The 18,729-nt window shown below is 42.0% G+C and overlaps 1 protein-coding gene and 1 long non-coding RNA gene across 2 annotated transcripts in view; one reads left to right on the top strand and one right to left on the bottom strand.

Moving 5' to 3' along the window:
- LOC116100302 (NACHT, LRR and PYD domains-containing protein 5-like) overlaps positions 1-14,259 on the bottom strand; it is a 36,117-nt gene extending 21,858 nt beyond the window's left edge. The window contains exons 1-6 of the mRNA XM_031384123.1: positions 14,021-14,259; positions 11,852-11,929; positions 11,184-11,258; positions 9,666-9,716; positions 4,752-6,330; positions 1,993-2,163 (exon numbers count right to left, since the gene is read on the bottom strand). Of these exons, the coding sequence (XP_031239983.1) occupies positions 1,993-2,163; positions 4,752-6,330; positions 9,666-9,716; positions 11,184-11,258; positions 11,852-11,929; positions 14,021-14,090 (2,024 nt within the window). The 5' untranslated portion in view covers positions 14,091-14,259. The remainder of the gene's footprint in view (positions 1-1,992; positions 2,164-4,751; positions 6,331-9,665; positions 9,717-11,183; positions 11,259-11,851; positions 11,930-14,020) is intronic.
- Positions 14,260-14,818: 559 nt separating this feature from the next.
- LOC116101788 lies at positions 14,819-15,362 on the top strand. The gene is made up of 2 exons (XR_004122925.1): positions 14,819-14,984; positions 15,104-15,362. It is a non-coding gene; the product is annotated as an uncharacterized LOC116101788 (long non-coding RNA).
- Positions 15,363-18,729: the final 3,367 nt, after the last annotated feature.

The raw sequence follows: 18,729 nt of genomic DNA, 5'->3' as shown, positions 1-18,729 counted from the left end.
CTGTGAAGTTTCTGTGCCCCAGTGTAGGGGAATGCCAGGGCCAATAAGTGGGAGAGGGCGGGGTGGCAAGCATGGGAAGGGGGGGAGGCAACAGGGGTTTGGTTTTGTTGTTTTTGTTTGTTTCTTTGTTTTATGGAGGGGAAACTGGGAATGGAGAAATTCGCATGTAAATAAAGAAAATATCTAATAATAAAAAAAAAAGGTTAAAAAAAAGAGAGAGAAAATAGGCTGAGCATGAAATGAGGAGCAAGCCAATTAAGTAGCATTCCTCCATGACTTCTGCTTCAGTTTGTGCCCTGACTTACCTCAATAACCTGAGAGTTATGAAAGAAAACTCTTTCTCCCCGAGTAGCTTTTAGTCATTGTCTCAGTTGGGGTTTCTATCGCTGTGATAAAACACCATCACTACAGCTTGTAGTCTATCGTCTAGGGAAGTCAGGGCAGGAACTCAATGCATGCATTAGCAACTGAGAACTTGACCAGCCCCAAGCTGGGTATCATGTGGATTTTCCCTGGCTTAGGAAGGCAAGTTAAAGAGTGGGCTTTTTGTCTATAAAGTAGAGCTGGGATTTATCCTCCCTCCCTGACACCTGGCATCTGTAGCAGGCTCAGATCTGTATTAGTGTTACAGCATGAGGCTGCCTCTAAAGAGTAGTGTTTCTTACAACAGGTCAGATCCCACAGCCTGAGGCAAACAGGCCATGCCACCTTCCCACAGCTCTCGCTGGGACAGAGTTAAGTGGTCTGTGCTGTGACTTGATGGCTCTCAATTGGGTCCTTTATGCTCCTTGTCACAAATGCTATGCTGAACTAAATCATGTGATGGGAAACTTCTCACTACTCCTAAAAGCCAGACCTTTCCATTGTCCTGGGGATTTGGTCCAGAGAGACTTCTCAGAGGGATTTGCTGCAATGTGTTAATGAAGGGCTCATTCTGAAGGGGCTCCTTTTGACTCAAGCCCAACATCCCTCTTGTGAGGACTTGAGCATACTCTCTCATTAATGTGTATGTGAGTGTACCTGCATGACTGTACATGCACCACATATGTGCCAGGGCCCATGGAGGTGGCAAGAGAAAATTGGATTCCTTGGAGCTGGAGTTAGAGAGTCCATGAGCTACCATGTGGGTGCTGGGAACAGTACCTGAGTCCTCTGCACAAGCAGCTAATGCTCTAACCACTAAGCCATCACTGCAGACCATCTGCCTTGTTCTCTCTCTTAATAAAGCTGCTCTCACTGGGCAGGGTTGGTGCATGACTTTAATCCCAGCACTTGGAAGGCAGAGGCAGGCGAATTTGAGTTCGAGGCTAGCCTGGTGTACAGAGTGAGTTCCCAGACAGCCAGGGCTACACCGAGAAACCCTGTCTCAAAAGATAGACAAATAAATAAATTTAAAAAAATAAAGCTGCTCTCCAGTGTTTAAAGGGAAACCTCTCCATTTTAAAGGCCCCACCATGTTTGGCTCTCTCCATTGTATTGTTCCTGTAAATTCTGCTCTTCCTTCCATCAAACTGCCTCTTCTGAGGGGAATTACGGCAGCTTCTCCCCAGACAGACTGCTGTTACCCTTGTTGTATTTAACCATTAGCTGTTCACATATTTGTACAGTTTTAGAGTAATTTTTTTCCTTTTTTTCTCCCCAGTTTTAGAGTTATTAAGAGAGTGATCAAAGAACGACATAAATCATACACCTCAACTAATTACCTCATGTTTTATTATTGGCCCCAAAGTCCTCTCATGTTCTTCCTTACTAACCAGTTCCTACTTATACTTCAAAGTCCACAGTAATTAAGCTTGCCTCAAACCATGTACCTCTTCTTATAAGGTCGTTTGGTTAGCTGCCACCCATGCTGCTGGGGACTTGGTTCATGCAAGAGATCTTCTATAGCACTTATCCTCTTAGAATACATCTCCTCAGGGTTTATAGAAGAATCTTGTCTTGGCAGGAGAAGCCATGGGAAGGATTGCTTGCACCAGGCTGGGTGGCACTTACGTCAGCTTCTCTATACCGCAGGACAGATTCTGCAACTCAAGGAACAGTGTGTCCATGGCACATTGGTTCAGGATGCTGTTGCCCAAGTCCAGCTCCTTCAATTTCGGATGGATGCTGAGCACAAAGCAGAAGAGTCTCCACCATTCTTTCAGGAGGGGCCTACGATGTGTCCTGTGTCAGTGAGGGGAAGAAGTGAAAGAAAATATGGTTGAACAGGTAGATTTGTGGGAGACGAGGCTGTAAGGGAGCGCAGGACAGCCAGCTCAGTGGATGCTACCTGGTACATGCTCTCGGGATCAGCCTTACAGTCAGCCTCTTTGATACTTCAGTATTCCCTGGGGATATGCTAGACCAATTAGAGGAGCCTTCAGTCCTCCCAGTCAACTGTTGACTTAAATTCTAACTCACTGTAATGGTGAAATGGTATAGCTGTGTTGTATGACACTAAAAAATATTGTATTTTTAAAATTGTGTGACTGTGCCAGGCAGTGGTGGTGCACGCCTTTAATCCCAGCACTTGGGAAGCAAAGGCAGGCAGATTTCTAAGTTCAAGACCAGCCTGGTCTACAGAGTGAGGTCCAGAAACCTTGTCTCATAAACAAACAAATAAACAAAACAAAACAAATTGTGTAACTGTGTGCATCTGTGTGTGTGTGTGTGTGTGTGTGTGTGTGTGCATGTTGCCTTCATGTCTCTGTATTTCTATATATGTGCTCATGAAGGCCAGAGGAGGCATCAAATCTCCTTGGAGCTGGAGTTATAGGAACCAAATCCATGTCCTCTGTAAGTGACTACTGAGCCATCTCTTTAGCTTAGATTTTATTTTAGTTTTACTCTGGAGATATGATCATTCCATCTCCATCTTGAAGTAGAGATTACCATTTCCTGTTAGTTATGGCAACTGGACAAAGTCAATACAGGGAAAGCCAAGTAATTGTTAAGGGAAGTGTGGCTAATTTCTAGTAGCAGCAAGAGGAAGATTACACAACCCTTGTCATGAGACTCCAGCTCTGACTTCTTGCCCTCTCTCAGCAGCAAGTGACATTGGAGGATTTTAGAATATATGTGAAAGTGGATAATTGAAAACATGTCTCCATGACAGCTCCCATGAGGACATTATCTATGTGAGGCGAGACTTTACTGTGAGGCCTGAATACCCGAGTTCAAACCCAGAGACCTCTGTGGTGGAAAGATCTATTAGTGCTATTTGTTCTCTGATCTCCACGCATGTCATAATAAGTACACACATGTGAACACACAAAGATAGACAGCAGACACACACATGCATACACACTGTCACACACACACACAGAGACACAATAAATGGAACTTTTTTTTAAAACAAAATTCTCCAGAAGTGGACAGAAGAATGGCCAAGTCACCAGAGACTGGGAGAAGGGAAAAGGGAAGTTGGTCAAAGACCACAAAATTATAATCAAAAGGAACAAACTTAGATCTGCACATTGTGGTTTAATGATTATATTGTGATTAATGGTGATATTAATGTGTAACATATATACTTGAAAACTGCTAAATGGTCTTAAAACTTGAACATCGACCCTTTTTCTGTAACCAGCTTAGAAATGAAGGTATTCTATTATAAAAATATTTAATATTGAGCTCAGCAGTTAAGAGCACTGACTGCTCTTCCAGAGGTCCTGAGTTCAAATCCCAACAACCACATGGTGGCTCACAACCATCTGTAATGAGATCTGATGCCCTCTTCTGGTGTGTCTGAAGACAGCTACAGTGTACTTGTATATAATAAATACATCTTTAAAAATATTTAATATTAATTTTTATGTGTATTGCATGTCATGTGCCTGTGACTATGTGCACAAAAATGCAGGTGCCTGTGGAGGCCAGAAGAGGGTGCTGGAGCTCCTGGACATGGAGTTGTAGCTGGCGAGACACTCCACAGGGTGCTGAGAACCAAACTCTGGATCTCTGGAACAGCAGCACATGCTCATAATCACTGAGCCCCCTCTCCTGCCTAGATACTTTTGTCTGTTAATCTGTCCATATTCTGACTATCAGATTTGGAAACAATAGGCCCCAAAGCTGCTGCCAACCTCCAGGAATCTCCTTCTGAAAGAAGGGAAAGGCTGGAGCCTGGTGCTAGCCAGAGGAGAACTTGTCCAAGAAAGCAATTCCACACAGAGAAGTCCACATTGCTGGAGAGACTGGAGGCCAGATAATGTGTCAATGGTGGGCAGGGTTCCTGCAGTTGGCTCAGAACTACTTAAAGACATGCATCTCCCTGAACTTTTATTTTAACTTCACTTCAGAATCCAAAAGATAGGCTATAGAGAGGGGAGTCAAGACAGACTTATTGACCTTTGATCTCTGACCCTCTTTCCACTGTGGCCTTATTGAATGAATCTCCTTTTTCTGCATTATTAATTTGGCTATTCTAATAGGCTTAGTGGTGGAACCTAGGTTTGACACCTCTGCCACCCAGAGTTCTGGGCTTGAAGGTATGTACCCAGTCTATGTGGTGCTAGGATTGAACTCCAGGCTTCATTCATGCTAGGCCAAAATATATCTACCAGATGAGTTATATCTCCAGCATGGTACTCTGTTTTAAAAGGGCTTTTCCATTAGATAATGACAAACCAGACTCAGTTCAGGCCCTGTTAGTAAGTGAATCATCCTTTAAGTGCTGTCTAGTACCCCAAATAGTTCCAAAAGTCACATCTAAGCATAGTAACATACAAACATTACTAACTGGCTTTGGATAAAAACCATCCGATACTCACTCCTGGAGAGCAACAACAGGGCACAGCTCAAGAGTATTAACCACTGAGAAGAGGTCTCTGATATCCACCCGGATTGCCTTCAAGTTCTGACAGTGCTGGAGGCAGTAGGAAGATACCAACAAGTCCATCTTCTGGTTAATCGGAAGCCACACTTCTTGGAAGTGGTTGAGTGCCATGTGAACAAACTCTTCATCCTGAGACTCAAAGAGATAGTAGAAGGCATCCAGGGTGTCCTTGGGGCTGGTGCCGTTGACCTGCTGACCTATCAGAGAGACCCAGTGTTGGAGCTTCTGCTTAACAGTTGGGGTCACGGGACATTTAAACAGAACCTCCAGAGTCTTCAAGATATCCTTGTTCATGAGGCCAAATAAGAAACGATTCATCCCAAGGAGGTGAGTGTCATCAGTTGTTTTCACCTCCATGATGCTCCTTTGGTTTTTAATGAAGGAAAAATGCTGATTCCATTCCCCTAGCTCTTCTAAAACATAATATAAGGCAGCAAAGAATTCCTGCAGGCTGAGGTGGAAGAAAATATAACAGTGCTCACTGCTGTGGCCAACCTGGAGAAGGATGTCCATGTGAAAGAGGGCGGAGATCTCAGACTCCTCTAGGCTGTAGGTCTTCAGGTCATCATCGTAGAACACAGACCTCTTGGCCCACACTCCCTCAGCCGCCATCCTGCACAAACCTACTAGGGTAATCTGCTCTTCCTGACTGAGTGCGCTCTGGGAAGGCCTTTTCAAGGTGAGCTGGTGGAACACCAACGTGGCATACAAACTGGTGAGAGTCTGGTAGGGTTGGGTGCAATTCTTTCCCAGCTTCTTCTGCAGCTGTAGAGCTTCACAGACCAATGAGCATACAGACAGGGCCTGGCATTGGTCAAATAGCTGGTGGTTTTCTATCAAGGAATGGAAGACTTTTGTTCTCTGATAGTCATCGGAGATGTTCTTGAGGACCAGCTGAGATCTCCTTGATGCAGACAGTCCTTCAACCAGTATATAGAGGGGGGACACCACCATCGACTTGAGCTTTTCTAAGCCCGTGTTTCTGGTGGTAATGATGAGAAAGGACTGGGGTAGGAGGGCCTTCCTCAGGAGGCTGTACATCAGGATGTATATGGGCTGTTCATCATTCCAGTCTCTGGAGAGTAGTGTCATATTGTCATGTTGGAGGACAGAGTCCATATCATCCAAACCATCTATGACAAACAAGAGTCTTTCTGGTTGGGACATGATCTTTGTCATTGGAGCCTTGGAGTCTGGCCACTCCTTGGCAATCAGCTGTGCCAAACTGCTCTTCTCTGTCCACTTTATTTCTCTAACAGAGAAGGAGAAAACATAGGACATGTCCTTGTAGAGTTTACCCTTTGCCCAGCCTAGAACAATACTTCTGGCCAAAGCTGACTTCCCAACTCCTGGTTGTCCATGTAGGATAATGGTGTGAGGCCTGAAGATTTTCTGGTATGGTTTAAAAGTGTTAGACAACACTTTCATCTCTGGGCAGTCATAGTGTAGATCCACACTTGTGTTGAATTTAGCTATCACGTGGGCCTTGTAGTCTTTTAGGTCACCTCCATGATATGAGGTCAGATAAGAGGACAGAAGAAAAACAAAATGTGAACAAAGTCTTATTTTTAATGAAACTGATATAGATATCTGCACCATGAGTATAATTGACAATTGCTTAAAACATCTCAAAATTGATGGGAGGAAATCGGAATGATTTATAATAAAGAGATGGAAGTTTAAGGTGATTAATATGCTAATTGTCTTTAATTGTATTTACTATATCTATAATGAATCAAAATATGTTATACTGAACACATACAAGTTTGTGTTAACACACTCTCTCCTTGGTTTTAAGTCAGATAGCTATATGCAATGTTCTTGCTACTTCATTACCTGTTTTGAGAGTAGAGTCTCAGAACTCAAGATGACCTCAACTTTGCTATGTAGACAACAATGGCTTTGAACTTCTGATCCTCCTGTGTATATCTTAACTCCTGGGATTACAGGTGTGCACCACCATGCTTAATTTTATGTTGCACTGGTGACTGATCCCCATGGCTTTATGCATGTTAGAAGATAGTCCACCCACTTAGTTATATGCATAGTTCACTCTAGCTTCTTCTGAGCCACGTATTTCCTATAAGATCCAAGTAGACTGGGCTACCTTTGGCCAGTGAGCTATAGTAAGCTATAGAGGCTTGCCTTTCTCTCCATCCCATCTGTGATTATAAGCCATTGCTGTGACTATAAGCACACCGCCATCATACCCAACATTTTGTTACTCTGGGGTCCTAAACTCGTTCCCTCATGCATGCAAGATCTTAAACTCTATTTGCTGAATTGAACAATGCAGTGTTTTTATATTGAACCTTGGCCATGCTAACAGATTTAGGTTTGCATGGAGAGTCAGAAGGCAGCCTGTAGTTGGACCCAAGACTTCCTGGCTTCGCCACCCCCCAACTTAATTATTACATCCATGCTCCAGACTGCCAAATAAATCCTTTCCTCACCAACTTACTTCTTGGTCATGGTGTTTTGTTGTAGTAATAGAAACCCTGATGATGACAGATTTTAATTCCATTAACAAGGTAGTTATTGAACAAGTGACGTGACAATGATACTATGATATGCACCATAGTGTGTGGACCATAGTGAAGGGCTCAAAATGCCATCAATATTTATACTTAATAGTATGGATTCCACTCAGGCAGGTGTCATGACCTCCAAGCCTAGAGTCATGACACCCAGTATTGTCTCCCATCAGGCTTTGTGGGAAGCAAAGTGGGATGCAGCTTTTGTCTGAGCTGGTCAGACCCTCAGTTCTACTAAGTATACAATGTAAATATCTCATCCAAGTCCCATCAATGCTTCTAATCAGTACCTCAGTGGACACCATATGCTTACAGCTAGTTTAACTACTAATGAAGAAGAAATAGCAAAGGAAAAACCCAAGCAGTATGAGAATAGAGAGAGAGCAGTTTGCTCATGCAATGCATTAGGGATTTTTTTTTCTTTCTTTTCTTTTTTTTTTTTTTTTTTTTTTTTTTTTTTTTTTTTTTTTTTTTTTTTTTTTTTTTTTTTGGCTTTTTCGAGACAGGGTTTCTCTGTATAGCTCTGGCTACCCTGGAACTCACTCTGTAGACCAGGCTGGCCTCGAACTCAGAAATCCACCTGCCTCTGCCTCCCAAGTGCTGGGATTAAAGGCATGCACCACCACCACCTGGCATTCGGGATTTTTTTCTTTAATTAAAAATTTTTAGGTGTAGGAAGTGTTTTCAACGTATGTATGTATGTATGTATGTATGTATGTATGTATGTATATGATATGTATGCCTGGTGCCTGAAAAGGTCAGAGGTAGCCTCAAATTGCTGGGAAATGGAGTTATAGATGGTTGTAAGATGCCCTATGTGTGCTGTGAATCGCATCCCAGACCTCTACAAGAGCAGCAAGTGCTCTAACCATTGTGCTGTCTCTCAAGTTCTAAAATGTAATATATTTACTTATTTTTTATTATATAGACTTGACTGGCCTGGGATTACAAAGATCCATTTTTTTTTGACTCTTAAGTGCTGGGATTAACAATGGAATGTTACAAGGTAACACAAGGAATGAAAAAATAGTAATATTATTAAAAAAGAGAAAAAAAGAAAAATAATAATATTTATGGTTTTATTTTTTGAGATAGGGTTTCTCGGTGTAGCTCCGGCTGTCCTGGAAGTTGCTCGGTAGACCAGGCTGGCCTCAAACTCACAGAGATCAACCTCACACTGCCTCCTGAGTGCCAGGATTGAAGGCATGAGCCACAACGATCATTTACTGGATTTACTAATGGAATTCTATTTCTTCAGTAAAATGGATGGAACTGGCAATTTCTGTTAGGCAAAATATGCCAGACTCAGAAAGACAAAAACTGCATGTTTTCTCCTAGATTTTGTTTATCAACTCTCACACACAAACACACACACATGATAAAAGTAGAGAGACCTTGAAGAAGGGGAGAAGAGGTCTTAAGTAGTAGAGGAGAGAAAGAGAGGTTGACAATACAAGTAACATGAAGCAGAAGGTGAGCTATGGGGTGGAGGGCAGAGGCTGGAAGTGGGAGATGAGGACAGATTAGGAGAAACAACATGAGTGATGACACAGTGGGCCTGGAGAGGTGGCTCAGTGGATAGAATCACTTGCCTTGGTGTTAAACCTCTAGTGCCATACAAACTGGATGTGTTCTCACACACACCTGTAATTCTATCATTCAGGAAGATTAAGTGTTCAAGATCATCCTCAACTACATAAAGAGTCTGAGGCCAGCCTGGAATACATGAGGTCCTGCCACTGCCTGAAGATCTATCAGTGGTTAATGGTTGGTGGGGAAATGAGACATTCTTCAGTGGTGTATCCACTGGTAAGATGCCCATGCCTCTGTAAATAACCTTTCTCCCAGGCTCTTGTAATCAGCCCAGTCAAACACATTGGGTGACCACGAGTCAAAGTAGAGGTGGGAATAACTGTATGAAAATATCAAAGAAAACTCATATATAATCTATGATAATAAAACCACTAATGAAAAAGAACCAAATTTACACTGTATGCTAATTTGAAACCTAATAAAATCTCTAAATTTGATCGGTGTGGTTAACTACTCTCAGCAGTGTTTAGAACTAGTTACCGTTGGGCTTGTGTTGTCTGTTTCCTAGATTTATGGGTTATTTAAAATTTCCATAAGCTGTAACCCAATAGAAATTGCACTGAGCCACATGGCTCTGTCTGTGATGTTCTTCCCCAGGACTCACAGGGAATGTTCAGGCAGACACACTAGTGAAACCCAGACCCCACACTCCTATCTGAATGCCATATATTGCTTGCACCCAGGCTCTCAATATATTGATCACAAATAAGAATTTTAGTCACCTTTTTCACCTGCTTTTGTCACTGCATCTTCTTCCTCAACTTGTAAGGTTTCTGGTAAAGGGAGGAAAAAAACCCAACCAACATGATTTTGCTTTCTGTTCAAAGCAGAGATACCATCTGTATGAACTACCCCTATTCTTAGGGAGCAGAGGATAGGGAGGAGAGCTGTGAACTGCTGTCCTCTGTACATGATACGGCTGTGGCCACATGAAAGCAAGCAGCTGCACCTACCTGTGCAAGATCAAGACACTTAAAAATTGCATCAGAGATTGGGTAGAGGCTCCTGAGGAAGTGTCAGCATTTGGAGTCTCTTCTCTGTAGAAGTGTGGTTGTCAAGGCTCTGTGTGTACATGCGAGTAGGCAGGTCCTTGTGAACATTTGTGTGCTCATGCATGGACGAGAGGTTGACATTTCATGTCTTTCTCAGTCACTCTCAATCTTTAAGAATGCTTTGCCTGTATGTATGTCCCTGTACATTGTGTAGTCTGTGCCTTCTGAGACCACAAGAGGTCAGATTCCCTGGAACTAGACTGACAGATATAAGTTGGCATGTGAAAACTGAAAAATGAACCTGGATTCTCCAGAAAGGTGGCCAAGTGTTCTTACTCTCTGAGCTATCTCTCTGGTCTCCAATCTTAGTTTCAGTCTCTTTAAAACCTGAATGTCACCATGGTTGACTGGGCTGGCCAGCAAGCACCAGGGATCTGTGCTTCCTGTTTCTGTCTCCTTAGTGGTGGTGTTATAGGTACGTGCCCCTCCCACCTGGCATATTTAAACAGGTTCTGGGAATTGAAACTTTGGTTCTAGTGCAGGAAACATTTCTTTGACTGCTTTACTATCTTTCCAAGATTCAAACTTATGAATAACAACAATGTACCCAAACACAGGGCAATTCAAAGCAGTCAATATCAAGAGCCTAGCTCTTCATTTCCCAAACAGAAAATGTCAAGGGGCTTTTAAATTCATGATAGAATCAATGGACCCGAGAAACCCCCCATCCCCAATCTTGCAGACAACTATGAAGAGTCACATACCCTGAAAGAAACCACATTAAAGCCCATGGGGATAGCAGTAAAAGAATAGGCACAGATACCAGTCAACTGGGGCTAAAGAACACAATACTACCCTAAAAAAACCCTACCTAGTAAATGAGGAAGAATTTTTTTGTGTATATATGGTGTATAGTATGTCAAAAATGTCAAGTATGTATGTGTGGATGTGGGGCCCAGAGATCGACCTTAGGTTTCTTTCCTCAGGAAACATCCACTGTTAAAAACAAAGACTTATTTTTAACTTTGCAGTTTTATCTATGTGTGGGTATGTATTTTCTTTGTGCCAGGAGAAGACAAAGGTGTGGAGTTACACATAGATCTGAGAACCTGGTGTGGATGCAGGTAACCAAACTCCAATCCTTAATGCATATAAATAAGAATTTGGGGCTCTAATCCTTCAGATAATAACTTATAAAACATACAGCTTTAAGTGAACACATCTTTACACCCCACTCTGCCTGCAAACCTGATGTCTGTACGTCTGGTCCTTGGTCTTTCAGGATTGCTTTACTGTCCTTTTCTGGAGCAGTCATTGTGCTTTCTACAACAGAGAGGAAGAGTTGATAAGTCAGTCTGATTGTCTCAGCTTAGTATGAGAAAACTTCAAGTCTAAACTACATAAGGCAAGTCCCTGCTCAGTTTATGTTCCATGTAGTCTGTGATGTCAGGTCCTTTGCCTCAAAAGTTAAGTAAAGCAGCCAACATAGGCAGGCAAAGATGCTCCCATTTGGAACCTAACACATGCATTCTACACTAGTTCTTCTGAGTGGCCTAGGATAGGTGTGACTATGAGGTGCTGGGTTATAGGCAGTAAGGGTTAGTCTTCGTTAGTCATCCTCAATGCCTTCAAATTTCAGACCTGTGCTAGCAGCTTCCAATTGGACTGTAATGATCTAGTAAGCGATACTTGTAATTAGAGATGCCTTCAGCTTTGTGTGTGCCAGCCGAGGACAGAAGTGTGGGGTTTCTTGGAACCTGAATTACATGTAGCTCTGAGAACCTGATATGGGTAACACATGAACAATCCTGCATGAACACACATTAGAATTCAGGGGTCTAATTCCTGAGATTAAAACCTATAAAATATGTGGCTTTAAGTATACACATCTTTACACCCCCACCCAGCCTGCTAACCTGACTTCTGTTCCTCTTGTGATCCATGGTCTTTCAGCATTGCTTTACTGTCTTTTTCTGGAGGACCCATTGGGATTTCTGCAACAGAGAGGAGGACGACTTAATAAGTCAGTCTAATTACCCAAGCTGTAGAAACTATATAGGGGTTTTCCTCAAGCCTCTGCTTAGTTTCTGCCCCAAGTTGTCTGTGATGTCAAGCCCTTTGCCTCAGAAGTACAAATTAGCAGCAGAGATAGGCAGGTGAAGATGCCCCCCATTTGGAACTGAACACATGCATTCTGTACCAGTTCTTCTCTGTAGCTTAGTTAGGTGTCACAGTGATGTGGGTTACTTCTACCTCAATGCATTCAAATTTCAGACCCCTGTAAGCAGCTATTCACTTGATACTTATAATTAGAGCTGTCTTCAATTTTCTGTGTGTTCCTATGAGTGCACAGGTGTCAACCATGGTCTCTTTCTTCTCTAGGCACCTACTTGGGTTTTTTTTTTAAGTATATTTTTTTGTATATGTCTGTGTATGTATGCAGGTGCCCAGAAGAGGACATCATAACCTATGGAACAGTAATTAAGGGAAGCTGTGAGCCACATGACTGTAGGCACCTTGAATGGAATGTGACTTTCCATTTTTTTTCAAAGCTGAGGCACCATTTGTATCAACTAGCCCCACCCTTAGGGAATGGAGGATGAGAAGGAGAGCTGTGAATGGTAGTTCACTAGACATAATAAAGCTGTTGGGCACATGAAGACATGCAGCTCTAGCTGCCTGTGCAACATCAGGACACTTAAAATTGCATCAGAGATTGGGTAGGGACTCCTGAGGAAGTGTTAGCATTTGGAGTCACTTGTATGGAGGAGATTGTCCTCTGCTTGGTTGTCAGAGCTCTCTCTGTGGGGACATGCAAGTGAGGAAGTCCATGTGCCCATTTGTGTGTACATCTATGCACCAGAGTTTGACTCTTCATGTCTTTCTCAGTCACTTTCAATCTTAATGTTTAAAAATGTCTTTATCTTTTTTTTTTTTTTTTTTTTTTTTTTTTTTTTGAGACAGGGTTTTTCTGTGTAGTCCTGGCTATGCTGGAACTCACTCTGTAGACCAGGCTGGCCTCGAACTCAGAAATCCACCTGCCTCTGCCTCCCAAGTGTTGGGATTAAAGGAGTGTGCCACCACCGCCCGGCCAAAATGTCTTTATCTTTAAGAATGCCTTGCCTGTATGTATGTCCCTGTAACCAGTGTAGGCAGTGCCTGCTGAGACCACAAGAGGGCAGATTCCCTGAAACTAGACTTAAAGATATGAGCTGGCAAGTATCACCTGAAACCTACCCCTGGGTTCTTCAGAAAAGTGGCCAAGTGATCTTCCTCCTGTCTTGGCTTCCCTGCTGGTGGTATTATAGGCACATACCCCTCCCACCAACCATATTTAGATAGGTTCTGGGAATTGAACTCTGGTTCTAGTACAGGAAGCCTTTCTATGACTGAACAAAACAAGCCTCAACATTCAACCTTATTAATAACAGCTTTATTATACCCAAACACAGATGCGATTTAATGCACTCATTATAAACAGCCTAGCTGATCATTTTCCTCCAAGAAATGTTCAAGGTTGTTTTAAAATTCATGATAGAATCATTGTAATCAAGAACCCTTGCCTCCCAAAACTTGCAGACTAATTGAGTCATATACCTTGAAAGAAAACATTTAAGCAAGTCTGGATGGCTATATAAGGACAGGCACAGAGACCAGTCAACTAGGGCTCAGAAACCCAAAATAACCTTTCCACACCTCTATCTCGACCATGTAGAAGAATCATTCATATACAGATGTGTGTGGTATGTGATAAGTGTTAAATGTGTGTCCATGTAGACATGGATGCCCGAGGTCAACCTTAGGTTTCTTTCCTCAGGAAGCATCCACCATTAAAACAAAGACTTATTTTTAACTCATCATTACATGTCTATGTGTGGGTTTGTATGAGCCTTGTGCCAGTAGAGGACAGAGGTATTGGATTTCTTGTAGTCAGAGTTGCCTCTGAAAACCTGATGTGGGTGCTGGTAGCCAAACTCCAATCCTGCACATACATAAGAATTCAGGGGTCTAATTCTTCGGATAAAAACCTATAGAGCATGTGGCTTTAAGGGCACCCATCTTCACACCCCTGCCTGCCAGCAAACCTGAAGTCAGTTCCTGCTCTGCTCCTTGGTCTTTCAGCATTGCTTTCCTTTCTTTTTTTCGACGACTCATTGTGCTTTCTGCAACAGAGGGGAAGAGTTAATAAGTCAGTCTAATTGCCCCAGCTGGGGATGAGAACACTCATGTCCAAGCTACATAGAGGATTAGGGCAAGCCTCTCAGTTTATGCCCCGTGTAGTCTATGATGTCAGGGCCTTTACCTCAGAAGTACAGTAAAGTAGCAGATAGGCAAAGATGTTCCCATGTGGACCCTAACACGTGCATTTTACACTAGTTCTGTGTGGCTTAGGTTGTCACATGAGGTGCTGGGTCATAGGCATTAAGTGTTTACCTTTGTTAGTCAACCTCAATGCTTTCATATTTCAGACCTGTGTAAGCAGCTATTCATTTGATACTTGTAGTTAGAGGTGTCTTCAACTTTGCGTGTGTTTGTGTGTGAGCACATGTGTTGCCCATGGTCTCTTTCCTTTGCAGGCACCTCACTGGTTTTTGAAAAAAAAAAATACATTTACTTTTTTTAAATGTGTATGTGTTCTCACAGGTGTCCTTGAAGGCCAGAGGAGGAATTAGGACTTTGTGGAACTGGAGTTATAGGTAGCTGTTAGCCACTAGAATGTGGGTGTTTTGAGTGGAACACTGGTCCTCTTACAAAAGCAGTGGGTTCTATTAACCACTGAGCCATTTCTCCCCCCCCCCCCCCCCCCCCCCGCCCACTGTGGTTATTTGAATGAAAATGGACCCCATTAGCTTTTATATTGGAATGTCTTGACCAGAGTTTGAGAGGGATAGGAGGTGGGCCTTGTTGGAGGAGCTTTCAAAAGCCCACACCACACCCAGTCTCTGTCTCTACAGTGTGCTGCTGGACTTGATGGCTGTTGGGTACTGGTCCAGTGTGATGGCTGCCTTCTGCTGCCATGCTTCCTGCCATGATCATCGCGAATTAACTGTAAGCAATACTTTAAGCAAGTCCCCAATTAAATGCTGTTGTAAGTTGCCTTATTCATAGTGTCTCTTTACAGAGATAGAAAAGTAACAAGATACCTACCACCTATCTTTTTTCTCCAGACAGGGTCTCTCCTAAATCCCGGACCTGCATGATTGAAGCCAAGGATTACCTTGAACAACTAATCCTCCTATTTCTCTCCTAAGTGCTAGGATTAGATGTGTATGCCCAGTCCCCTGTTTGTATAGAGTTGAGGATTGAATCCAGTTGGGGCTAGGTGAGCATGCTGGGAATGAGCTATATCCCTAGCCCTCACTTTTGTATTTTAACTTACAATAATCTTCTTCATTCAGTCATTAAACATAGTCCCAAAAAATCTAATGCATGGTTGAAAAATTACATTTTCTTTCTTTTTATAAAGCTATAATTCTCAACCTGTTGGGTTGCAACCTCTTTAGAGTTAAAAAAACAAAACAAAACAAAAAAACCCTTTCACAGAGGTCACATATCAGACATCCTGCATGTCAGATGATTTACATTACAATTCAGAACAGTAGCAAAATTACAGCTATGAAGTAGCCACAAAATTAATTTTATGGCTGGTGAGTCATTATAATAGGAGGAACTGTATTAAAGAGTCACAGCATTAGGAAGGTTAAGAACCACTGATATAAAGACAGTGTGAGTATTACTGTGTGTATGTATATGCAAAATACTTATTCATAAGTATATTCTAAAACATATTGTAATAATAATGCTTCATCATAATAGTCTAGCAAGCATCTATGAATAACTTGGATACTGTTTACCTAACCATAAGTTTATAAATGGTTATTATGTTCTGTCTGAGACAGTTGCAGATTTAAGCCAGAAAGATATTTCACTTCCCAAAACACCACCCAGCACAGGTTACAATTCAATGTGTTGCCCTCTGAACACTGTTGGTTGGATCACTATACTAAAATGGTAGAATGTAGGTTCCTACTAGTTACTAACAACACAGTACACAGTTTGTAGATCTGTTTTGCTTGGTGCCAGTTATGGAAAATTAGTAAAGTTTTTGCATTAAGAGTACCTCAAGCCCAGGCTTGGTGGTGCACAACTTTAATCCCAGCAGAGGCAGGCAGATCTCTGTAAACTCAAGTCCAGTCTAGTCTACATAGAGAATTCCAGGCCAGCGAGGGCTGCATAGTGAGACCCCGTCTTAAAAAAAATACTCACAAACTGAATCCAAGAACACATTTAAAAAGATCACCCACCATGACCTGGTGGGCTTCATCCTAGAGATAAAGGGATAGTTTGATATAGAGAAATCTCTCAGTGTAACCTACCATATAAACAAATTGGGGGAAAACCATGATTACCTCATTAGATACTGAAAAGGCCTTTAACAAAAATCCAACACACCCTTCATGATAAAAGACTTGAAGATAAGGGACAAAAGGGACATACCTAAATTCAGTGAAGGCAATATACAGTAAGCCAACATCAAATTAAAAGGAGAGAAACTCAAAAGCAATTCTACCAAACTCAGGGACAAGACAAGGGTTTCTACTTTCTTCACATCTATTCAATATAGTACTTGACGTTCTAGCTAGAGCAACAAGAAATTGGAAAGGAAGAAGCCAAAGTATCATTATTTGCAGATGATGTGATAGTATACATAAGCGACCCCAAACATTCTATCAGGGAACTCCTATAACTGATAAACGCTTCCAGCACAGTGGCTGGATATAAGATTAACTGAAAAAAATCAGTAGCCCTCTTATATACAAACAACAAACGGGTTGAAAAAGATCAGGGAAACATCACCTTTCACAATAGCCACAAGTAATATAAAATATCTTGGTGTAGTTCTAACCAAGCAAGTGAAAAACCTGTATGACAAGAACTTCAAGTCTTCAAAGAAAAAAGTGAAGATATCAGAAGATGGCAAGATCTCCCATGCTCATGGATTAGTAGGGTTAATAAAGTAATAATGGCCATCTTACCAAAAGCAATCTACAGATTCAATGCAATCCTCATAAAAATCCCAGCAATTCTTTACATACCTTGAAAGAATAATATTAATTTCATATGGAAAAACAAACCTAGGATAGCTATAACAATCCTGTACAATAAAAGAAATTCTGGAGGTATCATCATCCCTTATTTCAAGCTTTACTATAAATCTATAGTAATAAAAGCCACATGGTATTGGCATAAACACTGACAGGTTGATCATTGGGATCAAAACGAAGACCCAGATGTTAAAATGCAAAGGAGAATATAAATAGATCCATATTTATCACCCTGCACAAAACTCAAGTCAAGGGGATCAAAGTCCTCAACACAAATATGCTGAACCTAATAACGTGGGGAATTGTCCCAAACACATTAGCACAGGAGACAACTTCCTGAACAGAACAACATTAGCACAGGCACTAAAAGCAACAATAAATGGGACCTCATGAAACTGAAAACCTTTGGTAAGGCTAAGGACACCATCAATAGGACAAAATGGCAGTCTGCAAAATGGGAAGTTTTACCAACTCCACATCTAACAGAGGGCTAATTTTCAAAAATATATAAAGAACTCAAGAACCAGACATTAAAAAATTCAAATTATTCAATTAAAATTGAGGTACAGATCTAAACAGAATTCACAACAGAGGAATCTTACATGGTCCTGAAAGACTTCAAGAAAGGTTCAACATCATAAGTCATAACAGAAATGCAAATCAAAATGACTCTGACGTTCCATCTTACACCAGTCAGAATGGCTAAGATAAACACTAGTGACAGGTCACACTGGTGAGATGTGGAACAAGGGGGACACACCTTGCTGGTGGGATTGCAAACTTGTACAACTACTGTGGAAATCAATATGGCCATTTCTCAGAAAATTGGAATCAATCAACCTCAAGGCCCAGTTATACCACTTCTGGGCATATAGCCAAAGAACATTTCCATCATACCACGAGGGCAGTTACTCCACTATGTTCTCTGGAGCTGGAAACAACCCTCAGCTGAAGAATGGATAAAGAAACTGGCATATTGACACAATGGAGTATTATTCAGCTGTTAAAAATTCATGAAATTTGTAGGCAAATGGATGGAACTAGAAAAAAAGTGAGTTTTTTCTGAGTGAGGTAATCTAGACTCAGAAAGGCAAACATGATATGTGCTCATTTATAAGTGGACATTAACTGTAAAGTAGGAATAACCATGCCACAATTCACAAACCCAGAGAGGCTAAGTAGCAAGGAGGGCTCAAGGGGAAACTCATGCATCTCCCTGGGAAAGAGAAATAGAATAGACATTGTTGGGAGAATTGGGGTAGGCTAGAACAGGAGGCATTAGGTTTTTTGGGGGGGGATGAGGAGGAGAGAATACTGGGAGAGACACGTGGAATTATGGGGGCATAGGAGGGTGGGGTAGAAGCCTAGTACTGTGAAAACTCCTAGGAAATCTACATGGTTGACACTAGCTGAGAGCCTGAACTGCCATCTCCTGTAACCAGGTCAAGACTTCCAGTGGAGGGACTGGAACACCAACCCAGCTTCAAAACCTTCACCCTACAAAACTTTCAATCTAAAATTTGTCCTGCCTACAAGATGTGCTGTGGTAAAGGTGGTAAAGAAACTGGGGGAGTGGCCAATCCAATGGCTAATGACTGATTCAGCTTGAGACCCATGACCAGAGGGAGCCCACACCTAACACTGCCTGGAGGGCTGGCCTGAGACCTAGGATAGAACATGACCAGCAA

Source organism: Mastomys coucha, unplaced genomic scaffold (assembly GCF_008632895.1).
Source record: "Mastomys coucha isolate ucsf_1 unplaced genomic scaffold, UCSF_Mcou_1 pScaffold21, whole genome shotgun sequence".
NCBI lineage: Eukaryota > Metazoa > Chordata > Mammalia > Rodentia > Muridae > Mastomys > Mastomys coucha.
The sequence above is the reverse complement of the archived record's forward strand: the minus strand, read 5'-3'. Positions and strand labels throughout refer to the sequence as shown.